Below are 25,752 nucleotides of genomic sequence, written 5' to 3'. Positions count from 1 at the left end.
AGACCTTGAAGTGTGCAGGGAGCCGAGAGAGAGAGAGAGAGAGAGGGAGAGAAACTGGTGCGTTGCCATGGCGATGAGATTCTCAGAGCAAGTCCCCGTTTCGCTGGGGTTGGAGCAACATGACAGGATTGAGCCTCCAACTGTGGAAAGAATCCAGCAGTCAGTCCCTCTCTGCACAAACAGAGAATGGCAAGATAAACAGCCCTGGCATGTGTAATTATTACCTTCATAGCACGACACCCAGCACCCACACCCTTCTGATTTATGGCCCTTTTGAAAAGACTGCTGAATGCCCTGTAATAAATTCTATAGGATTGATTTACAGTGTTGAGCTGTCAAGGAGGAGAGCAGCCCAAAAATGACTGGGAGACATTACTGTATCCTGTATGAGTCAGATGGACACACTCCCATTGTAGACAATCTATTAACACTCACAATATCCACTGTCAAATCTCTATTGACCCACATGGAGTTATCTGCCAGCTTTCCACTTACTATCCCCTGCTGGTGATAAGATTTATTATGAATGAATGTGTCCTGGCTATGCATGAACCTCTCATAGCTGTTCCGTTTATTACATAGCCACATGGAAGAGGGCAAGACGAGCCACTTACATAATTAACCTCTGTATTGGGCCAAACCCTGCCCTCTCTCTGGCTGTATCTACTCAAAGAAATGCTACCTCATGCTTCCTGGGGCCCTCTTTTCTTCTTTCCCCCCAGTGAGTTGGCTGTACAAACAAACAGAGTACCCAGGGAGAAGGGTTTGCCATGCCTCTGTGTGTTTGCAGAGCAAATGGCAGGCCCACTCAGGGAGAGCCGGGGCTGGTAAAAATAGCTGCAGCCCCAGCGCTGGAAACAATGAATTCTGACGAGGAAGGAAGTTGTTAAACCGTAGGCTAATCTGGCCGAGGCCAATAGTCATTCAAGGTACTCTGAGTCACATGACGTCTTTTGGGCTGCTCCCACGTCCAAGGTTATAGGGTGTTGCATACATATGAGTCACATCTGTTACATTAGCAACACCTTCACACATAGCAGACACCCATACTTTGGGGCAACATTTAACGGCCACAATTTTACACCTTAACTGCCTTTAACTGTTTCCCAGCTGAACCACATGAAAACCCTCAGTCAATTAGGTCAAAAGAGGGTCAAGAGAGCAGCCTTGTCTGTAACCTGGAGCAGTTAGTATACTTTGTACTTCTTGTACTACTACTACTACTACTACATAAGAAACAAAGATGGATGATTTTACAGTGATAAAGGTGAATTTAAGAGACAAGAACCTTGTATCACAAGCACCAGGATCTCCATGGTGATCCCCCTCTCTCTCTCTCTCTCTCTCTCTCTCTCTCTCCAGCTCCCTGTGTGTAGGTGTTAAGCTCAATCTAGCACATCGGCTGGTCACAGAGGTGCAAATATTGATCTCAGAGCAGATAGGGAAGTGATAGGGAAGTAGTTCTGATATTTCTGCACATGGCTCTGTATCTCTCTCATAGGAAGCAGAGAGACTCAAATATCAGTTCTGTTACTAGTCTCCTACAGTCTCCAGAAACTCTTGCTCTATGCGGTGAAGGTCCTGTTATGAGTGGCTCATTTTGAGAATAAGACCTGTGAGAGTAGATAGATTCATGCATATATCCGGTTTACATAATTAGGTTGCTTCTACCCACAGAGTATTATACTGTTTCATGAGACCAGCTGAGATTCATTGATAAAGGAAGGAGTGTTACGACACTGTATATTGTTGTTTGTCTTGTCTGCAGAGTGTATGTTGTGTGTCAGGCTGTTGTGATGATGCCAAATGGAGAGATGAATGCTGGGATGACAGTTGAGATCCAACAGGCTCTATGACAGTCTCAAGGCCAGCTGGGGCACTGCCACATCGCCATCCCACAGGAACCTGGCATCCTATAGTACCCCCCCCCCCCCCCCCACACACACACACACACACACACACATCTCTCCATCAGAGAGCCAACAGCTTATCTCCCATAGGGTATTCTGCTTATACGTAGGATTTGTGGCACAAAGCAATAACCTATGGGCCCGATCAGAACGTTATCTTTACCAAAATCTAGCATAATTGGATGTGTGATGCTTTATAATCTCATTATGAGCCACAAGGGTTTTATTGCAGGCTTAATCACACAACTGGGAGCATGTAGAATCAAGCATGTGGAATCAAAGTCTTTATCTGGTAAAATGTAATAAAGGTCGATTTTAGATGTTGAGATAGAGTTGCAGTACAGTAGCAGCACTATAGAATTAATGGGAGACACTAGACATGAAGAACAAGTCACAGGGGGGCCAACATTTTAGAAAATTGCTTTACCTTTTAAACGCAATTGCTTAGAAAATTGGGTGTATTTATCGCCCTAGGGCTTGTGTCAATAGCCGGGAATAGAGTAGATGCATGCTAGGAATTGGAGTAAGTGCACTGCTGTGTTCAACTCCAGGGTTCAGCGTTGGTCACAACCCTGCAGGTGAGCACCAGCAGTCAGGCTGTGTAGAGAACCCACTGACCCCCACCGTCATCCATCACCGTCCCCCTGTCCCGCCATCCCGCCGTCCCATGGTGGCTCGGCCCAAGTCTGGCCCGGCAGGCAGCCAGCTGCTCAACCTCACAGCTCACACACTGCAGCTGAGGGAAGAGAGAGGCACAGCACAGGGACCTGTAACAGATGAGCCCTACTTTTCACTCTGGACCCATTTGCAGCATAATGACCCATAGAAAGAGTGAGGGAGGAGAGGAAGAGGAAGAGGGGGAGGGAAAGTGAGAGTGAGAATCCAGAACAGTTGGGTCTGAATTTATAGCTTCCGTCGAAGCGCACTCTGTCATCCCAGCCTTGTTACTGGACTGGTTCTCCTGGCGGAGCCACTAAATATAGACGTCCCTCCCGCACAAGAGTGCCGGCAAGAAAAACTCACAAGGTCACTGCGAAGAGGTGGCTGTCTCCTCCCTCCCCCCACCCTCTGTCCCTCCCTCCCTCTCTCCCTACTCCCTCTTCCTCCAGCCTGGCTCAGTCAAAGAGCCCATCAGTACACCTGTCTGTCTAGTCACTACATAGCCCTCTATAACTACCAGTCATTACATTGCACTCAGAGCAGCCTTAATCACATCTTCTCCTCATTTTAATGGAGCTGGGAGGATATGGTTGTGTTCCATAGGCTCCCCACTCCTGTTTGTAGTTGGAGCTGAAGCTGTCATGGCTTGGCTCGTAAGTGAGAGCCTGTGGAGCCAATTGTGGCCTTGAAAGCTCTGGACATTATTTATTAATGTGTCTGCATGCAGATGTGGAGCTGAGATGAGAACGGGTGCAGCCTCTCTGAGGGCTGGGGTTCTAATGAGGAAACTCTCTCTCTCTCTCTCTCTCTCTCTCTCTTTCGCTCTCTCCCTCTCCCCATCTCTCCCTGGGATAAACTGACTTCTAGATGTACTCTTCAGTGGAGAGCAATTTCGATGCTATCATGAATAAGCACCTTGCTTTGTCCCCATGAGTGCAGCACTTTACCTCAGGTGAAGCCTTACACTGGCTCATCATGTGGCATTGTGTCTGGTAGTGAGACTGCATTGTCCTCTACTGCAGGTGTTTGTCTAGCTCAGTCTGCAGTCAACGGAGGGGTTAGGAGTCCCCAGGGGCCATCTGGCCATGCTTCAGCAGGTACAGAGTTGGGGGCCATTTTCTTCTCCCTCTCCCTCATTTGACTTTGTTCTTCATGTGCTCCAGAGAGGCAGCCATGGAGAGAGAAACAGCACCAGCTCCTCTCATCTTTGCCAAGCCCTCCGGCTGTCTTCCTCTGGCTCTTTGTTATCCCTGCTCGCTCGCTGCCATCCTGTTTCTCTCTCTCCCTCAAGCTATGGTTCCCTGGTGCATGCAGATACTGGTGGGGTATCTATCTGCCTGTGATGTGGGTATCAGAAGGGCTGCCAGCACCTAAGGGAGTGGGAGCAGAAACCAGGCTATCGATCCTTTAAAAAAAAAAACACACACATCCTGGATATCATCAGCAAACCTATAGCAATATTAGTTTTTTTTATTCCTTCTATTTTTCCCCGGATTCGTGTTTTTTTGTGTGTCCAAGAAAGTGTGTGTCTTTTGTTCTGCAGCCCTTGTGGATTACTGCAGGTTAATGGTATAGATGTTCATACTCATGCCCCCCAGAAATCACCTTACACCAATGTGGGGTTGTCGGGTTGACAAGTTACTGCCTGTCCTTCCTCAATCTGTCACATTGGCACCTCTCCAGACTATCAGGAACAGATGGAGACCCACTTTTCTTGGATCACCTTTTACCTCTTAGCCTGAGAATTGGTTACACAAATAATTGAGGTTGAGAGTGCTGAAGGCTGACATGTGTATGAGTCACATGCTGTCTGGTCCTGACTATGGTCCTCTTGCGCCATCTTGTGTTGAAAGGTGCTAGTGGCATTTTCAACAACTATTCACTTGAATAGTTCACTATTCAATGGAATTAAATGATTGAAAATCAACATTACATGAAATTACATGAAATATGAAAAGTTACATGCATCTTTTGTTTCTTTATTTGCAGGTAAAACTTCCTTTCCCTGTAGATCAAATCACAAATCTTCCACGGAACGACTTCCAAATGATGGTAAAAATGCACAAACTGACCTCAGAGCAGCTGGAGTTCATTCATGACGTCCGGCGGCGAAGTAAGAACCGTATCGCAGCACAGCGCTGCCGCAAGAGGAAGCTAGACTGCATCATGAACTTGGAGTGTGAGATCCGAAAGTTGGTGAGTGGAACTATAATGACTTTCTCATGCATACTTATAATGACACAATTAACATCAATCAATTAACATCAATTAACATCATTAACAGCTCCCTCCTTCAGCCATGCAATTATATTCACAAACACGCATGCTGGTTTCTAAACAGACATTGCCTTCTCCCAACACATGTTGACAGTGTAATAAACATTACCTCACTATAGTGGTATTAATTATATCAACACCGTTGGGTCAGCATTTTTTTACACCAACTAACTGCCCTCTAGCTGCCAAAGCACAGTAATGTGTGTAGCTGGTGTTGGGGGCAGAGTCCTATTAAAGCATCCCCAGCAGATTACTGTCTCTCCTCCTACCTTCTCGCCCCCGAGTTTCCATGGCAGCCCAGCAGCAGGTCTCTCGCAGGCTGCCGCCACGCTTTTTCCATGATGGGGGCGGAGCCGCGAGTCCTTTGATCTGACGCGGAAGCCATGCGCACGCTAGTGTTTTTCACACCACAGAGAACTGAAACTGCCAGCCATCCCATTGATGTTACCCAACAACCTAGATATCATATCATCATGTCAAACCTTTTTCTCCACCTCCTTGTCCCTTTATCCTGAAAATGCTCGCTCGTAAAAACATGTTTTCAGTGGTTTCACATAAGTTTAGCAAACATGGATAATGAGAGTCATATTTTTTGAAGTGATAGTATTTAGTATTTACCTCATGGGGGAATCTATGTCACTTCTTGTAAGGTCCAGCCATAGGGTGTGCAGGATATTTGGGGCAGTATTTCTAAGGTGGAAGGATAGCACTGATGCTCTCAGATAAACAGTATGTACATACGGGGTGATGTGTAATCTCAAAGGGATTTGTAGTATGTGCTGTATGTGTATCTTTGATCCATGTCAGACCATAGTTCATGACACCAGAGACCTCATCCTTACTGAGTGTGTGTGTGTGTGTGTGTGTGTGTGTGTGTGTGTGTGTGTGTGTGTGTGTGTGTGTGCTTGCAGGTCAATGAGAAGGACAAGTTGCTGACGGAGAGGAACCAGCTGAAGGCGTGCATGGGGGAGCTGTGGGAGAACTTCTCCTGCCTGTCCCAGGAGGTGTGCAGGGATGTACAGCTGAGCCCAGAGCAGGTCCAGTCCCTTCACCACTACTGCCCAGTCCTGCGGCCCGGCGAGAACCGCACTTCCAGCTACGCTGCCGCCAACACCAATGCTGCCCCAGCCGCCACCAGCATTGACCTCACCACCCACTCAGGCTCAGCCACGCTGGAGCCCAGCTTCCTCAAGTCCCCCGGCCCCTCAGAGAGCGAGGTCGACTCGACTATAGGGAACGGAGCTGACGGGCCTGGCCACGAGGCGGAGGGTCAGGACCCCAGCTTGTACATGGAGTCAGGCCTCTCATTCGAACAGTCCAACCAGACGGTGACGGTAGATTTCTGCCAGGAAATGACTGATAAATGTACAACTGACGAACAGCCGAGAAAGGACTGTACTTAGTGACGGTGGTTATCTGTGTTTTTTTTATTTTTATTATTTAATTTAGTTTTATTCTTCTGACAAACCCTTTCTTAGGGTTGTTGAGATGGTCAGGCTCTGCCAGTGTTCTTTGAAACCAGTTTTGTTTGTATTTATGTCTTTTGTTTTGTCTTTTTAAAGGTTGACACTACAGTTGTCTTAACAGCAGCAATACTGTTTTCCAGGTATTCTCCTCTGTAACCATGACAGAGTGGGAACTTCTCACACAACTCTCTCACAATGGTGCTACCCCTTGCCCTGGCAGCGACCTCTGCAATGGAAACACTGTCCTCTATGTATTACAGATTACAGTCTATTCACACCAGGGATGGGCAAAGATCACATCTCAATTTCAAACCTCAATGGACCTAACAGCAGCTCTCTCTCTCTCTCTCTCTCTCTCTCTCTCTCTCTCTCTCTCTCTCTCTCACTCTCGCTCACTCTCTCTCTCTCTCTCTCTTTCTCTCTTTCTCTCTCTACCTACAGTATTTACAATATCTATCTATCTATCTATCTATCTATCTATCTATCTCTGTTATTCTGTTTCACTCTCTTTTCCCCACTCGGTCTACATTTTCTATCAATCTCTTTCTACCTCTATCACTTTCTTTCTCTTATTCTCTCACTATCTCTCAGTGGCCCTTGTCACAGCAATTCAAACTCAGGAAAATCTTCTGAATGTTCAACATGATTCATGAAAATAAGAATACAGCTTCTGTACATGAGAGATTTATAAAGCAGTTAGACTGTAAATGTTCATATGCAAAAATGTCTTCTGCGTCACTCATTTGTATTTCTGTACAGCAGAACTTTACAAGCGAAACATTCCTCCTTTGCCTTCCTCAGCACTGAAACAAAAGAGAAAAAGAAAGATTTGACAGGTGGTTAAATAGCTATGTCCCACACATCAGCAATTTGGATGTTGTAAAGGTAATTTTCAAGTGCTTGCTTGGCAGAACGTATAATGTATATAGTATGGAGCATGGTGACTGTCAGTACAGTAATATTGTACAGGTAGAGGCTTAGACGTTTCTTTTTCACAAGGGTTATATCAAGCACCTTTTTGCTAAGGGAAAATATTTGCTTTGCTGTTTCCTGCTGAAAGGAAATTCCCCATAAGGGTGGGTGTTCTTAAACTCAGGAAATCAGCTTGATACACACACAGACACAGACATAGACACACACACACACACACACACACACACACACACACACACACACACACACACACACACACACACACATACATTAATTTTAGAGCCCCTTGCATGAAAATTAAATATTCCATGTTATTTACCCATGGCCCATGACACCTCTTTAAATGTGAAAAGAGTTTCGGCTTGTTGTGTGTTTGAGGAAACGTTATTTCTTATCAGTATTTAAAGATGCTATGTATGATGGTGAAACTCTCACAAAAACCTTTAGAATTTCTCCAGTGTTATGTTTTGTCTGTGGACACATTCTCAACCTGTCATTCACGGTTAAACAAAAGCAAACAAAAATGCCTCTGGTGGACTATAAGGATCCTTTCCTCAGTCCAGGCACTTATAACCAGCACTTCATAGAGGGTCTATATCAGTTTCAGAACCCTGAAAAGTCTGTTACTGGAGCACTTAAATTGGCACTTAGAAGAAACATCTTATTGATATGTGTATATTAATACAAATATCTCTATGAAGAAACATATAATTAAAAAAACATGAACAGGTTTATTAAGACACAAGGTAGATCATATGATGAGTGTTCACATGTTATATTTGTATTTCTTTAAGAATTGAATAAGCTAATTCAGACTTCAATTCATGTGAAAACAGTGTACATGTTGTCAACTGATTGCCCTAATTGTACATGATGAAAACATCATACTCTGTGATGTGAGTGCATGCTGCCTGTATATTTTACCTAGTTAGTTTGTCTAGCTTATGTTTGCCTCTAACTAATAGTCCTCAGTCTTTTTTTGATTAACAATATTTACATTTCTTATTGTAAATACATGATTAATTCTCTCATCTGTTCAACAGAGATGTGCTTAAAAGTACAACCTATAAGAAACAGAGCCATAATGTATTGGGAGGAGTAAATTCGATTGGAATATATAAAGCTTTATTCATAATTCTACCTTTCTTCAAGATTAAATGCTAAACAGTCTGTGGAAACAGTAGCCCGCAAATTCTCATTAGAGTTGCCCTGCCCCCTCTTTGACAACCCTGTGTAGTTATCCTCAATTCAAATGAGCCTTTGTAGATCAGACACATAGTCCAAGTTGTGATATTAGAGCTGTCTCAGTTGTGCAGCTTTGCAATGTGTGTCTGTGTTTCTGTGTGTTTGCCAGTCTGATTATTTGACACGTTTCCTTTTGTCAACCCATATACAGTCTCTCATACACACCTAGACATCCACATACACAACTATTCACACAAACAATACATGTCCAATTGAGTCCCTAAAACGTCTAGAACAGTTGGGATTACCTGTTGTAATTGTTGTTTGTGGGGTTCTTTTTCCACTTTGGCTTTTATGATTCATATGCTATCAGTAAAGTGGAACAGTATTCACCATTCTAAAATTGGTATCAGGTACAAAACAAGAAACTAAAGATAAATGGGTTCAAGTGAACGTTTGTGCAGACATATGCAATTCCTACCCAATAAATGTATTTTTTCTTACTCGTTTTTGAATTCAATGTGGAAAGCATGATGTTCCACAATTAAAGCACACTCTCATTTGGCTACATTTTGACAAATATCTTTGTCTACTTCACAGTTGGGGGAAATGTATTTAAATTAAAAAAAAAAAAAAAAGCTACTATAATTACTATTGATGTTGTTCTTTGGATAGCAATGAGTGCATAGCACATTTCTGGTTTGTACTGTGTGTAACATTTCTAATTCCTCATCATTGTTTTGCTCTTCCTGATGAGCCCCTGGATTCATGCAAAGGTTGGCAGATGCAGATATGAGCTGATACAAATGAATAAGGGGTTTCTAAGCACACCCTCTAGTCAGTTGACAGTCCTAGTCTCCAGACCTCTTAGCCTTTTAGCCTTGAGAGAGCTACTCAATACCTGCTGTGTGAGGTGTTCCTATTGGTGACTAGTGGTTGAATGTAGTGGTCATCACTTTGGTCACCCCAAGCATTACAGGTCAAATAAGCTTGTGTGTCATCATCTCAATCACACATTGATAAGTCTGGTCTGGTGTACCCAACCTAGACTGTCATTTTCACAGTTGTTCTTGTATATCGTCTCAGGGTGCCGAGCATTTTATTTCTCCTTTTCTGAATCTGGAGCAGACTTTTGTACTTTTAGCTGGTTTGTCTTTGTTTGCTTTTTTATGTTGTGGCTGGCTTTGATTGTCTGGAAATAAAGCTCACATCTAACCTATGATTTTAGAATCCCTAAGATAATATCTACCAATGCAAACAGTAATAAGTTTTGCATAATATAGATACAAACCATCAAGGGCTGCAGAGAGCCCTCCTTAAATGGTTTTTGAAAATGAATAATTGAATTATGTTTTGGTAATCAAAGGAAATTGAGGATTCCCTTCAGGTTCTTTATCTTTTCTACAAGCCAAACACACTCAAAAAGGCCATGTAAATTAATTTGTTAACTGGCTATGGTGATTAATATGGATTTAACTGAGATTTGAATATTACTGTTGCTGCAAAGCCAGGTGAAATGTAATGCTTTTACCTTTTTCAAAGGCTTTTGTGCTTATTTTGTGCTGTATTACTTTCTTATTTTGTTTGACTATTTTGTTTGTTTATTAGTTTTTCTTTTTTTTTGTGCTGCTTTTCTGAAACATTAACACTGGCTCTTCAACTCCAAAGGTTGTTCTTTGAAAATATGAACAAAACTTGCCTTTTTCACAAATTGCTCAACTTTATAATATACTGGTATCCCCATTGATGCACAGGCTGAAATCATTTTAGGAGAAAAAGAAAAAAAAACGAAATATGTTTACAAAAGGTGTCATGTGTTTAGCAAATTTGCCATGTATATAGATATTGCTAGGTTAAATTGGACTGATGTGTTTTTACATATGTAAACAGACAAACTATGCGTTTCCTCAACTTGTCTTTTCATCCAACTGGGATGTTTCAGCGTTACATGGATACAAGTGCACCTCCGATATTTGCCTTAGAACTTGCAGAGGCCATAGTTCACATTCAAGTGAAGTGAGTGTATGCAGGGGCCTGTGCCTCCCATCCCCGAGTCACCAGTGCAGACTTTCTCACACTTATCTACCTGTGAAATCCTTCATACCTCTCATAACTGGTCAATGACTGTATCAGCAAACTGCATCAGGTGTTTTTTCTACATGCTTTTTACACAGATTATATGGATTATTGTATTAGTAGATTTTGGTGCATCATTTTTAATGTAATAGCTCTTAAACTTGTAGTCACAAAGTTGTTTTTTTTCTCTCTCGTTTTTCTAGAACATTGTTTTGTGTTAATATTGTCAATTTGAAATAGCTGTTATTTGCTTATTCTCTACTAAGAGTTCTTACCTTTTAATTTTAAAATGCTACACAACCCTAATGAATTGAAATGACTTAATAATCATTGTAAATACGGTATTGTGCAAACCCCATTTTCATTCATTTCAATTACTAGTGTTATATAAATGAGATTTTGTCTAGACACCATTTCTGTTTATGAAATAAAGAAACATATCATGTACAGTATTTTGTCATTCTTTATATCTGTAATTGCAATTAAATGTCAATCCGTGACAAAATCTTATCCATAAACAAACAGTTATTCCTTTCAAACATCAGTCAATAACACTTTAATTAGACAGGAAACATTAAAAAAAAACATTGAAAAAAACATTCATAACAGGGTATACAAAACTAAAAACATATAAAGATATTGCTCAATAGTATCACTTTCAAATAATTTAATTGACTTTGATGAGCCCTTCTTTCTGCAGTAAGTCCAACTCTTTAATCATTCAGTATGATAAACAATTTTCACCTTACACAGTGCTATCAAAAAATCATTTTCACATTTTGACAAAATTACAGAGTGGATGCCATGCTATATCCTACAATGTTTAGGTATTGATCATAAGCCATTGATTTCTTTTAGAATGGCTTTGGCTAGAAGGCCTATGTTTCATCTTATGAGAACACTTTTACTCTTAGAGCCAAATGTCATCTTGAAGTGTGCAAAATGTCCCTACAAAAGCAAGCAGCTTGCAGTAATATCACTACTACAAAACGGAATTAAATTCCATAGAAATACAATTTACGGTAATGCTACAGATATTTCTTGCATCAGAGCATGTGACAACATTTTTTTTAATTAAAATAACTCTTTGTGATTTGATCTACTCATGCCAACATTGTTGTACTGAAAGGGGGAATCTGTAATTGGTACATAATTTTTGGGACTTTTACATTAATGATATAGCTTAGTTTAACTGTCTTACCCCACCAGAACCCAACATATAAGCTTGTTTTACTCCATTGTTGGTAGAGTTTCAAAACATGCTTAAAAGTATAATTATGGCCTCATGGGTGGTCAGTCCTTGCATCCATAGCTCTGTCTATGAACTTGAGAGTGGTTACATTTCTCTAGCCACATCCCTCAGCTGTTAACCAAAAAAGTGCCCACTTCGTTGTTTTCTGAAATACAGATTGCACCTTTAAGCTCTTACTGCTCAATGCACAACAAATAAGTCATTATGAACACAATTAAGCAATAAAGAGTGAGGGAGTGAAAGAGTTGCTTGCAATCAGGGTCCCTCAGCCATATCATTTTTTCATGATTGAAGACAGCTCCAGAATCATGCTCTGAAAGAGTGAAAAATGCATTACACAGTAGTCATTGATGTGAACCGTAGATTTAGAATGATGATGATAATCTTCCATTTTGAAGAGCATGCTGTGTAATAGCTACTTACCATCGACATTCTTCTTCCACTCGCTGGGGGCGGGGTCATTAGTGGACTCTCTCCTTGTGCGAGGCGCTTGGCCTCACTCTCTGTCCCACTCCTAGAGTCAGGGCTGTCTGGTGGACTCGCCAGCTTACTCTCCGAGAGTCCTCTGGACATGAAACTGGCCTTCCTCGCGGTGGGATAGTGGCCACTGTCAGGCGAATCACTCAAGTCACTGTAGTCCCTGCAAATGCTGACTCGACTCTGTTTGCGCAGCTGGTTACGCAGGGCTGCTGGTATCTCCATGGTGCTGGCGATAAGCGAAGGTCGTGGCTGTTCTCCACAATGCCGATGTCCCAGATGTCCTGAGTTTTTAGGCCCGTTTGAGTCATCACTGCTGCATGAATGGTTCCTGTTGTCCAGAGTGTAGCGGCGCTCCATGGACCCCAGCTGTCGCAGTGCATGGAGCTCAGCCTGGCTGGGCAGGCGCACCTGTCTTGGCTGTTGGTCTGAGCCATTGGCGACACGGGCATTGGTCAATATATCATGGTTGTGAGGAGCTACTGAGGGCATGAACAAAGGGAGAGCATCCATCTGCCCATCAGGGACGAGCGTGTATGCCGTCTGTGTGAGCTGCACTATCCTTTGTGGTGATGAGTTTGTAAGAACACACACCTGCTGCACCATAGAGTTTTTCTTGGACCTGCATATGCTGTCATCATCTCCTTTATTTCCATACAAACTTTTTTTGATCTCCTTCACCCCCAGGTGGAATATCTCAAGGAGATTTAAGAATAAAGAAACTCCAGCAATAACAAGCATGAAGACCATAAAGATGTTCTTTTCAGTTGGTCTTGATATAAAACAATCCACACTGTTTGGGCAAGGTAGTCTCTCACATTTATACAAAGGATCCAGCCCAATACCATACAACACATATTGTCCAATGATGAAGCCAACCTCCACCACTGACCTTGTCAAGATATGGAAAACATATGTGCGCAGCAAGGAGCCCCGAAGTGGAGCTTTCCTCACTTTCCTCTGTTCATCTAGCTTCCTCAGCTCCCTTTCTATCCTCTTATGCTCCTCTTGAACAGCCTCAATCCCCTCAAGCTCCATTTTCAGAAAAGCTTTCTTCTTGTGTCTCTCTTTTTCAAGAGCCCTCAAACGGTATAGTGCATGTCCCATATATACCAGAGAGGGAGAGGACACAAAAATGATTTGTAAAACCCAGTATCGGATGAGAGAAATGGGAAAAGCCTGGTCATAGCATACGTTTTTGCACCCAGGTTGGTCTGTGTTGCAAACAAACTCGCTTTGCTCATCATCCCAAACATCCTCGGCTGCCACGCCGAGAACAAGCATCCGGAATATGAAAAGGATAGTTAGCCAGATTTTTCCCACAATGGTTGAATGAATATGTACCTCCTCTAAGATACTCCCTAACAAATTCCAATCCCCCATCTTCTGTGTCACATATCCTTATACTGTGAAATGCAAATATTTGTACAAATTAACTTTCCACAATTACATTTATAGGCCTACCTTTACAATTAATTCATATAAGTAATCATTTTATTAAGGTTTAGTATGAATTGCATAATTCCAAAACAATTGCATTCTATCAAACATGCAATGAAAATATCACAAATGATAAGACCAAGAATTAACTTACATTTTCACTAGGGTCTGTGTTCCACTTGCTTCAGTTTATAACCATCATACAAAAGCAGATTCACTTGTGGTAAAACCAAAGCTCCTTTCTCACCCATTGAAGAGAGAAGAGATCCCTCTCTGTGCATTGCTAGAGTGAGAGTACCTCAAATATGCTGCAAATAGCACTGCAAAATAGAATGTAGTGATCGATCCACCAGGCGACTGGACAATGGCCTAAGGCTAGTTTACCACACAATGGTTGACAGAGGGACACCACACAGGACATGTTACCAATAGTGCCATACAGCCCATGGCCTATCTTAGGACGTCAATACATGTAAATGTATGCTGTTTTAAAGTTCCATACAACTCCATTTCTATTTACAATTCTTGTTTTGCTTTAATGGAAACAAGTCTTGTTTTGCTTTAATGGACTAAAGCAACATGTGGAGTAAATTATTGTATACATCTGACCTTGCTAAACAAATGACTTATTCTTAGAGCCAGACAAACTGATCAATGAGTCATGTCCGATTTCATAGTTAACTGCGTGATGGGCTATTTTAGACATTGCATTAGTTGCCAGACATTTCCAAAAACGAGTGATGTCCTCAATGTGCTCTCATCTGTAATACTTACAGTTGTTGTTATATTGAAAGCCATTCATTCCCTAGACAAAATCCATAACAAATAACACGTTTAGAGTTAACCATAGCATAATTAGTTATTTTCACTAGTTGGATTGAAATTACTGAGGACTACATGAAACACATAAAAGCAAGTCAATTGAAACATTACTTGCCATCATCATTAATTCATTTTCATGAATGTGATCCTAAATCCATTATGGTGACTTCTCATAAAATAATATCATTTCGAACAAAACTGTATATATTTGAATTGAGTTTGAGGTCATATAATGGTGAGCAAAGGCAAGTACAGCCTCGGGCATGCAGTGGTCTAAATTTCCTTACTTTGCGGCCCAGTTTTGAGAGTATTCATAGAGCATGTATCACCTTGAAACACTGACCTCCAGATAGATCGAAAAATGGTAGATGCTAAGAAGTGGAATCCTTGGGAAGATCCTACCCTAAAGCCTAACCCCTACCCTTACCATAACCTTAACAATAACCTTTACCTAACCCTAACCATTTTAAATCTGGGTTGATGTCAGAGTAGGGTCGTCCAAAGCATCCCACTGAACATTCACCAATCCCCCCTACTGTATGACAGAATTCACTGTGATAGGGGGTTGGCTGAGCAGTATACGATTTATACCACAGACTCGGTAACTAACCCATATCAATGCTGCCAGTCTCAACACTGTTACTCTTGCTACAGTGATTACACTATACAACCTGTGAACCTGTCGGTCTTGCACATTTTACTGCACCTGGCACACTCATTGTACATAATATTGTATTGTCTTGTCTGTCTTCTCCCATTACTGGACGTGTCGGTGAATGTAGTGCATCCCACAACACTGGAAACAAATTCCCCCAACCTCGGGTTGTGTGGCGAATAAAGGATCTTGTATAATTGTATGTTTAAGCTTTCATACTTTGTCCTAGTAATCATCTTCCCATTGCTATGAAACCTAAACTGCAGTTCTGCATTTGATTGCATTCATTCAATGGCCTAACTTTTTTGCCAATACCATGAATCTAACGGTAGAGACAATTAATAACAACCATGATAAATAAATAAACTTTATTTTCAAAAAAGAAATATGTACAATATAATATACAGTGTATATTTCTTAACCATGTTGTCACTAATTCACAAATCAACAGAAAAGCAAACAAAAATTTGAACCTAAAAGTAGAGTTCTTAATTTATATAAACATAACAGCATGCAGAATACAGAAAATGGAACATGTATGCTCTATTTAACAATCAGAGTCAGCAGTAGTCATGTCTTGTCTTCACATTAGGAAAATACAACCCAAAATAAAATACATTTGACATAAATGCACCATCTGGCATGTGATGATTAAATTGTTGTTTCAATCTTTTTTTAGGGCACACAAACACTGAGATTATGATGGTGTAGTCACCCTATTATTTGAAGTATAAAGGCATACAAAACTTATGTATGTACAAATTGTGTACACATTTTGTACAAGCAGCACAGGCTGCTGTCATACTTGCAGTACACAATCTTAAGACACAACTCACTATTCTTCATTATTTACAGCTAAAATGATTCATCGCTGAAGACATTCAATGTGTGAGTACAACAGTCTTGGACTCCATTTCTGTAATCTAACCTTGCTTGGGCATATTTAGAGTTGTGATGGTTCAATGTTGTATAACACAGAATTAGATTTTAAGATAAATATAGTCTCAACTGACATCATACCAAAAAAGCAATTCTTGAAAGAGCCATATTCATTTATGCTGTGGGGAGAATTAGAGATTGAATACTGAAGACTGGAGGTCATTAAAGGAAATTGAAATTGTTAATGACCAACACACTAAAAAACATTTCAGGTCTTGCAATTCACAAGACTTATGTGTCCCGTCACAGTGCCCCATTTGAGATCTTTGACTGTGTTCTCATGTTCCTGGCCTGCTGCACATCAATGGCTGGTAAAACATCCAGATGATCTTCCACTGACTCATCAAAAAGGCCTAGTTCATGAAATGTTAATGGAATTTTTAAAATAAAAACAGCTTTCCAGGGGTCAGCTTTCCATCTTCTCCTTCTTCTTAAAAAGCTTCATCAGCTGGTTAAATCTCTCTGCAATCTAAACAGATGGAAAATTGTTCAGTCTATGCATAGTCACTAAATGAAATTCAGCACAGTGCCCTGCATAAATACTGGGACAGTGAAGCATTTTTTCTTCTTTTGGCTATACACAAATCAAACAATTACTGCGAGATTAAAATAGAGATGCTCTCTTTTATTTGATGGTATTTGTGTACATATTGGTTTCACCATTCAGAAATGTTATGCACACATCGCTCTCTTATGCCTGCACAAATGATGTGACGGAACACACCTGACTTACAAGAAACACCTGTCAAGCCAATTGTCCCATTACATAGGGCACTGTATGCATGTATATATGTGTGTGTGTGTGTGTGTGTATATATATATATATATACACACACAAATAATATCAAGAACATATCATAAGATAGAAATAAATAATTGGATGACATTTATATCACATTACAAATTCATCGCAGAGGCCTTGAAATACCTGAGCTGGTGACTTGTGTAGCCTCTCTGACAGGGAAGAAAATGTATCTGAAGAGGCACCCTTCATCTTCAGATCCAGTAGAATCGCTCGATCTTCATCCCTTCAAGAAAATAATAAGTTGTGTGTCACTGAAATTCACACTAGGCAGGAAAATGCCCTCAAAAGATCCTTAACTACGGCATACAACTTTTTCAACATATAATATGAGCCATTCATAAAAATGAAAATCTTAGTTTTAGGGTGTCTTTTTACCATAAACACAGAACCACATGATGTGGAATGAGCCATTGAATTAGTCATGCCATTATTAAAAGGGCAGGTAGGAATATGAGCCCCTCACCTTGTCCATGTCACCACCACTTCACCCTTTTTCTTGATGACATTCTTCGCAGACAGACTATTGGGTGATAGCTGTAATGCGGTAGCTGTGACTTGACTTCTCTCTCTCTTGGAGGATCTTGTCCCTTTTCCTTTTGAACTTTTTGAGCCCTTCTTCGGCTTGCTTCTCTCCTGGATCACCTCCTTTTTAGCCTGCTTTGCTTTAGGTCCCATATGGTGCTTCTTCCGCTTTTTACAGGTCTCATCTCTTCTGTCCTTTTTTGGTGTAGTGGCCTCTTCCATGATCATGAGATTTGCACCAGACACAGCCAATTCCTCAGTTTCATCTGCTGATGGTTCTACTGGTTCCTGAGGCAACGGTTTGCAATTTACTGTTTCTGTGCTTGCAGACTGGCTGGGGGGACTGCACTCTGACAACATAGCTTTAGAAGGACTTTTCTCTGGAGCGATTTCTCTGTCTTTGCTACCATGTTCTAATGGTGCCGATGGTCTTTCTATTATGGTCTCATCAGTCCTAGGATCACTGCCTGGGCTGGTGGATGCTTGTCGTATCCTGACAATGAAATGATCATTTGATTTTTCCATCACCACTGCCTGCATTGGCAAGTGAGGCTTGAAGTGAAACAAGGGAGGAACAGCGCCCTCTCTGGTCCTGCCTTCGCTCGATCCACAGCTGGAGTTGTCTGTGTCAAGAGAAAGATGAATGTCCTGCTCTGTAGCATCTTCCCCATCCATGAGAGCATCCTCACTGAAGTGGGCACTGATTATATTCTCTGGCACAGACATGGGTTGTCCACTAGCTGGGTGCAAGAAGCTAAGGTGGCTATCAGACTTGAGGGGTGAAGGCATAGTGAGGGAGACAGCCAGATCTTCTGCCAAAATGGAATAGGATCTCTGTGAAAATACATTGAACTGTGGTGGTATTGCGCTTTGTGGTAGGCCAGAGGGCACCTCTAACAAACAACTCTCATCCAACACTGCAGGATTTAGTGGGATGTGGGCTTTTGAAGTTGGAGAGGACAACTTACGAGGTGATATACTTGACCATGTGGCGATGAGTTTAGAGGGAGTACCAATTTTATTTGGGGTAGTTATGCCCATGAGACGTTCTCCAGTGGGGGCCTCCTTCCGGGGAGTACCAATGGGCCAGCCGTGATTGTCCACAGCCGAGACATTGGTGTCTAATAAATCAGATCCTTGTAAGAGACACTTGAAGATCTCTCCCATCTGGGAGTCTGTCACCAGGTTGAATGTTAAGCTGGATGCTTGCTGTTCTGTGAGGATTTCATAGTCAGACCTGTCCTGAATGGAGCCATTCTGAGACAGCCGACGGACATAAGTAACTGCTTTATCTGTGGTTGAAGGGATGCTTTTTGGAGGCAAGATCTCTACCACAGGTTGCACAGGATGGCAATGTGATGTCTGTGGCTCTGATGCCTTGTCCTCTTCCTCAATGGACATTTTTATATTTTTGCCTCTACTTCCAAGACCGGTTTTGCAAGGGAAGACATTCGGAGACCTAATTCTCTTCATGTTGGCTTCAACAGACTCAGTTAATTTTACCTCCTCCCGCTGTCTTTTTGGTCCAGAGGTTTTAGCCACAGGTGACTTTGGTGCCATCTTATTTACACTAAACTTCTTGTCCTTTTCTTCTGCTCTTGTAGAACGGCTTCCCTTTGATTGTTTACAGACATCTGCAAGTGCAGTATGAATTTCCTTGAATAAGAAGTCTAACTGCACATCTACAAAGTCCCAAAGTTTCTGCTTCAGACACTGCGATTGCTGGTCAAAGATGCGGTTCACAATGCCATTATTTGATATCTTACTCAAAACAGACACTATGATATTCTTCAGATTAGCTTTAAGGTTATCTCCTTCATTGCATAATTTATTTAAGCTGATACTATCAATGAAACCTGTAAAAGATTCAAGGGCATTATCAATGATACCACTGAAGGTCTTCATTGGGAATTTTAAATGAAGTTTCATGTATTTTTTCCTGACTTCAAAGCGAATATCCTTAAACATGTCCATAACCTCCTCCGTGGTGGAGAGAGAGGTCTTGGATGATGGAGGTAGAACAGTTTTAAAGCGACTTTTATGAGACAAGGGGCTTCCAGTTGCGGTTTTACTTCTCAGCTCAGGATTACCTTTTTTCTCTATTGAAACCCTCTTGGAAAGTCTAGGGGAGGACTTAGGGCTTGGTTGGTTTTTAACTGTCTTTATAGGCTTAACCGTCTTTAGTGAAGGACTTGGAGAGGATGGCGTTTCTTCCCCCTCACTTTCAGTGATAATTTCACCCTCTTCCAGTTCATCCTCAGAGGGTCTGGAAGAAGGTTCTGAGGTCCGATCCATATTTCTTTGTGAAGCACGTTTCATAGAGCAAACAGGATGCTTGTTCTCTTTGTTCACATCCAACTTCTTTGAACTGGCATCAACAGCTGCACTGGAAAACTCTGTCAAAGACAACAACAGATTACATTCATTAGCAAAGGCATATAGTACCATGCTTGTTGACACAGTACTGCCAGTGCCATAAACTTTTTCTGTCACAGTTTAGATTAAGTTGCCCCTATACCTATGTAGTAACTCTGCAATTATACTAGTAACAACATTATATTAACATTCACTAACATAGTACATTGGTAGTTAAAAATGGAATAGTAATAGAGTTGAGTGGTTTAAGTTATTATTCCATATGCTACTACACAGGTATAGGGGAAAGTTAATGTTAAGTGTTACCTATTCATGCATCTCCTTAACATGTAGATTTCCGGAACAATCTGTGAAAAAATTACTTCTATCATACTACAGGAACATATCTCTAGCGGAGCTTACCTTTGCAAAGACTTTTGACATGAGGAGGCTTGTTATGACAATGTGGTTGGCTTTTCTTGGTCAGTCGAATTGGGCTTGTGAGAGGGCTGATGGCATCTGGAATGGTTTTCAAACTATTCAGGGTAAGCATCATAGAGTCCTCATCAAGAACTAATGGAATAGAACTAGAGGGCTCAACATTCTCCTCTTCATGCTCTGTGCAACTTGTGTCAGTATTGCACAACTTATTTGTTGACTTTGGCAAACCACTAGTGTGCTGTTCAGATGGTGAAACCTCTCCTGTTGTACTACTAACTTTAGACACCCCAAAGCTTCCCAATGATGAACTTTTCTCTACTACAGTTCTCTCAAAATCTTCCTCGATCTGTGTGACATCAGAAACGACCTTGGCTATATGGTCACTTTGGGTAAGAACCTCCATGCTTATTGAACTGGACACTGCATCCTTGGAAACATCTTTCTCCTGACTAGAATTGGAAGTAACAGAGACAGACGGTTGTTCCTGAAAATCCCTTCCTTCTGGGTTTGCTCTTCCATCAACACCATTAATCGCAGGACTTTCCACACAGCCCACATCAATTGGGTCTTGTGTCACAGTTTCAACAGGCAGACTCTTACACACTACAACACTGGGAGTTTCACTGTTTAAAGCACTGTCAAGCACACACTTGTCAGTGAAACTCAATGAAACAGCTGGACTTTCAGGGGTGGGCCTGTTATAGAAAGAGTTAGAGTGGCATGTGTCATTGTTTGAATTGTTTCCACAATTTCCAGGGGTTAATGTAGAAGCAGTCGGATCCTCAGACTGACCTGTTTTTCTTTCAGAGGCACAATTTTTGCTTTGCGGGGCAGTTTTCAAAGTAACATCACTGTCTGGAGCTGAAACCTCAGTCCTCTTCTTATCTTCTGTAGCCCTGGACAGTTTATTCCTACACTCCAAGCTATCTTGGATAGTTTTCTCTTCCAATTCTGATTGGCACTTAGGTTGCTCATTGGTGACTAAAGCCTCAGTCTGAGCTTTATCATAATCCTTATATGGTTCTTTGTCTATACATTTACCTTCTATGCTTACAGGACCTAGAGGAATTGGAATTTCTGAGGAGGATTGTACAACTGGGTCTTCGAGGATCTCATCAGAATCTACCACAGATGCACTACTATTGATTTCATCTATGACACATAATTCCTCTACATCTAGTTGGCCACTGTCCTCCCCTGATTTGCCTTCAAGAACCTCCTCTGGTGTTGTGTCATCTTGTTCCTTGGCTTCAGCAGACTGTTTCGGTTTTTTAACTGGTGATAGGGTGAGGTTCAGTGTTTCCATGAAACTTAACTTTCTGTGTGGGCTATTTTCCTCCAAGGTGCTTTTTTCAACAACGTTAGGCTTAGTTGGATGTATCTTAGACTCCTCAAATGTTTTTTTCTCCACAACCTTACTGCTAACAACCATCTTGCGTTGGTCATGTTCCTTTGATCGTTTTCCCTCAAGTTCCTTGCTCCTCTTTCTTCTTTCCCCACGTTTTCTGATGTCATCCTCTCTTCTTCTCTCCTCTTTCCTCCGATGATCCCTTAAAGGACTACTTCTTCCCTTGCGATTTAGAGATTCACTAGACCGTTCAGAGGAGCTGGATAGGTTTGAATAGGCTTGCTTTCTGTATTTAGAGCTGGAGTCTTTAGTACTTCTACAATGTCCATCTACATCCTTATCATGCCTGAGGTCTCGACTAAACCCTTTAGACTGCATCTCTAAACTATCTTTAGACAACCCTTTAGACACATGAGCGGAGGAGGCTGTGCTATGTACAACGTCTGATGGTGGGGTTTTGGCCCCCTCTGATCTCCTGTGTTCCACAACATCTGCAGGATGGTATTTGCTTTTGCTTGTCTTGGAGTCATATTTTCCTGTCTCTTTCTGTGCTCTGTGTGATCTGTTCCTCTCATTGGTCTGACATTCCCTATCAACGTCTGTGCTTTTTTTATGTTGCCGACCTTTTGACTCAGATGGTCTGGGATTTTCACCTGTGCCTTCTCTGTGTTTGGTTTGTTTCGGTTTGTCTGACTGGCCATGTCCAAGTGCATGCATAGGATGCCTATTTCCTGAGTAGGTGTCAGAGCTGTCAACAACGGAATCTTTCTGTTTCATTGGAGCTTCAGAATCTCTTCTAGAGCACTTTGTACTGACATGAGGAGGTGGTCGTGTAGCCGTTGTGCCAACACATGAGGTATCAGGGTGGTGGATCACATCTTCTTTACGTTGGAGCTGAGGAATTTCCTTTAATGCACAGTCCCCTCGGAGTCCTTGCAGTTGGGTTGGTGGACATGGCCCACAGTGTCCAGAAGAGTTAGGTCTGGTTGAAACTTGATCTCTCAAGCTGTTCATCTGTGATTGATGATGAACAGGAAACCTCCCTGACCTGCAAAAAAAGGTTTGAACAGAAATAATTTGCAAGCTTTTACTCCATTACAGAAAATGTACTTAATCTCATGTCTGTAAATTGAAAAGAATATTACATGCCCATTTCTGAGAAACTGAAAGCTATTGACCAAAAAAAAAAGTTGTACACCAAGTGGTCATGCCGTTTTTATTTATTTGTGACTGCACCCCTCAGAAACGGCTCAACAACTTCTCAATAACACATGCAAGTCATGAGGTACATATGAACGATGGAAACACATTTTCTTAGAAACAAATACTCACCTTTGGCTCAACCTATTTATCTCCTCGTCTTTCCGCACAATCTCCATTTTGGCTGTTTTCATCAGCGCACAGATGTTCTTCTTAAGACAGCTGTTCTCAGTGTTCAATGTTTTATTCTTCAAAAAGAAAGGAATATTTCACACATACAATAAACAGAGACGTACAATTTACACCACTTTTTTTTCAGCCACAATGAACCTGAGAGAAAAAACTGAATAAAAATGGTCAATTTTAATGCAATGTGATTTCTACTATTAACCTAATTTTAATTCAAGTAATGATTATTAGAATCTCTTGAAATGTGAAGAGCATAACGATGAGTGACATGTATAACAACATTAGTGTGAAAACTGACAAACCTGCGTTTCCATCTGCTGCAACCTCTTCCGTAATTCTTCAATTTGGCTTTGTGCAGCATTAAATCTTACCTTCATCTGAAATGGGACAGAGAGTTACTGGTAATGATGTTCAGTTCGATTTGTAACTGGATTGTTTGTCAGAGAGACAGAAAACATTTCATTATGCACCCAAACCAGAGAAATGCAATGATCATCAAGATTACAAACCTCATTGTAAGATGACTCTCTACCATGCTGCTCCTCTGTTATGATTTCTTCATATAAATCCATAGATTCTTTCAGTTTCTGTGGTGAGATGTGTGTGCAGGCCTTCTCTGCCATAAGATAACACAAATATTAGCTCTATCATATTTTCAGAGAGCAAGATAGGAACATACATATTTATGTCAAACTCAAAGCACCCTGCAAATGAAATCATAATTGATGTGACATTTACCTGCATTTGGAATACTCCTTGGACTATTATCCAGGCCAGAATAAATATCCACAGAATCTTCATTGCAAATCACTGAGGAGTCTGTGAAGTATAAGTATAATGTACAAAGTTACCCCTATATTGTACCTACTGTAGTTTTGTCACATGAATTGACATTGCTGTAATAATGCTTCCTCTATTTATGATCATCTACACTTCCTTCAGTAAGTATTGGACTTTTTCCACATGTTGTTGTGTTACAAACTGACTTTAAAAATAGATTTAATTTATGTTTAAATCTGATCTACACCAACATTTTCATAATGTCAAAGTGATTAGTTTGTTTTTTTTAGAAATGAAATGCTGAAATGTCTTGAGTCAATAAGTATTCACCCCCTTTGCTATCACACTCCAAAACTGATCCTATGCAAATCACTGTAATTGATCCTATGCAAATCAGAGACCCAACAAAGATATTCATTCATATCCCTGCACTCAGATGGACTCAATTCAACTTATTGAGTGATTGGTTGAAGAAATTTTTGCATTTAAGCTTTTGAGATAGAGCAGTAATACTTGCACACTTGGTATTCACCTCTTAAGTACCCACAAACAAGAAATCATGGCAAGTCAATGAATTGTAGTATTTTACTCACTATGATTGCCTTGGGTGAATTCACCATACATGTCATCAAGCAAATCCATCTCCATTCTCCCAAAATTCAATCAATGGTATTCAGATGTTCCAGGAAGTGGCATAGCTGAAACAGAGACAAGCCTATATGAATATAACAGGTCATTAAAGCCACACTCTGCAGTTGATGCATGTGGGCCCCAACAAAAAAGATTAGAGCAAAATTGCATCCTATACATTTCTATGATGCATCTTAAGTGTTCAAGGAATTACATTCCATGAGGGCAGTAACTATAAAAAACATTTTGAAGTCATACATTATTTGTTAACACAGTCCCCTGTAACAACAAACACAAACAATGGAGTAGCCTATTAGGCTATGTGCTCTTAATGCTCTGCTGTCTGTCATCTGAAAGCATTTCATTTAGTGAATCAGATGTTGAGATCTAGAGATCTCCAACTCGGGGGCTTGTTATCATTGCAATGCTTTATACTAAATTGAATACAGTTAGCTAGTTGACAAGAACAGCCATCAGAAAATCCCTTGAAAAATTACAAGCTGCTTAGCAGTTTACAAAAACTTGCTCTAGTATCTAGCTGAGTCCACAGCAAGTTATCAGCTACAGCAAATTGTCATATTATTGTGCTGTGCATCTTTCAGGGAAGCAACCCACTCTCTCATCTGTCAGGCTTGTATGCTTATTAATAATAATATTATTATGGCATAGCTAACGTTAGCTAGTAAGCTAACGTCTGCCTGAGAGGACAACTTTGCAACAAAGAGGATAAAAAGGCAGGGACGGAATATTGTGTCATGAAATCCCCATAGATAAGTCACCAACTTCGGAATTTACACCCTACTTACCATTAGAAATCCGCCTCGAATAACTAATATAATCCTTCATATGTTTACAATCACGGTCGCGCCAACCCAAAACCTTCTTCACTGAGCAGGAAATAACGACATTTTCCCGCGGTCTTCCTTAGAAGGGAATGCTTGCCTCTTCCGGGTCTTAAAGAATAAGAACATTATCATATCAAAGCTGGATACTATCATGATCAAACTCACAATAAGCTAAAGCCAAGCTTTATATGGTTGACGCCGCTTCTATGACTATGGACGTAGGTTAACATCATCAGTCGAAAACATTTACTTCAGAAAAATACCTTCTTGTAGTGGCACAGACATCAGAATCAGAACACCAGTCAGGGATCCTGTTGATAAAATACCGTAATGCAAAAGATTGATCAACACCTTAATCTTTTTACACCAGTCCAATTAATGTGGTACAAGTGTTTCGAGTAATATCTGACACTTGTCGGGGATACGATTTGGCAACTGAATAATGAAAAATAAAATGCATCAAGCAAGAAAATCCACGCTCGTCGCCGTCATTTGCGTCATCTAAGCGACAATCGACCCGGAAGTGACTCTGGTTTACTCACATG

General features: G+C 41.1%; 3 protein-coding genes across 3 annotated transcripts in view; 1 reads left to right on the top strand and 2 right to left on the bottom strand.

Annotated features, from left to right (window-relative positions):
• The window catches only part of bach2b (BTB and CNC homology 1, basic leucine zipper transcription factor 2b), a 59,230-nt gene extending 52,495 nt beyond the window's left edge, over positions 1-6,735 (top strand). Inside the window, exons 4-5 of the mRNA XM_083689439.1 lie at positions 4,560-4,766; positions 5,759-6,735. Of these exons, the coding sequence (XP_083545565.1) occupies positions 4,560-4,766; positions 5,759-6,250 (699 nt within the window). The 3' untranslated portion in view covers positions 6,251-6,735. The remainder of the gene's footprint in view (positions 1-4,559; positions 4,767-5,758) is intronic.
• A 5,298-nt stretch (positions 6,736-12,033) lies between these two features.
• gja10b (gap junction protein alpha 10 b) lies at positions 12,034-13,619 on the bottom strand (the record flags this gene model as incomplete). The annotated part of the gene is made up of 2 exons (XM_083688580.1): positions 12,034-12,072; positions 12,183-13,619. 2 exons carry the CDS (start codon positions 13,617-13,619, stop codon positions 12,034-12,036), a joined length of 1,476 nt encoding a protein of 491 aa, XP_083544706.1.
• A 1,894-nt stretch (positions 13,620-15,513) lies between these two features.
• casp8ap2 (caspase 8 associated protein 2) lies at positions 15,514-25,598 on the bottom strand. Its single transcript, XM_083689125.1, has 11 exons — positions 25,471-25,598; positions 25,169-25,315; positions 24,326-24,430; positions 23,691-23,771; positions 23,462-23,568; positions 23,255-23,329; positions 22,896-23,011; positions 20,198-22,611; positions 17,361-19,815; positions 17,021-17,120; positions 15,514-16,561 (listed from the first exon to the last, which is right to left on the bottom strand). The coding sequence occupies exons 3-11, from the start codon at positions 24,378-24,380 to the stop codon at positions 16,499-16,501; spliced, it is 5,466 nt and encodes a 1,821-aa protein (XP_083545251.1). The 5' UTR covers positions 24,381-24,430; positions 25,169-25,315; positions 25,471-25,598; the 3' UTR covers positions 15,514-16,498.
• Between the last annotated feature and the right edge of the window lie 154 nt (positions 25,599-25,752).

This window comes from Argentina silus (assembly GCF_951799395.1).
Source record: "Argentina silus genome assembly, chromosome: 17".
Lineage (NCBI taxonomy): Eukaryota > Metazoa > Chordata > Actinopteri > Argentiniformes > Argentinidae > Argentina > Argentina silus.
This window is presented reverse-complemented; position numbering and strand designations above follow the sequence as displayed.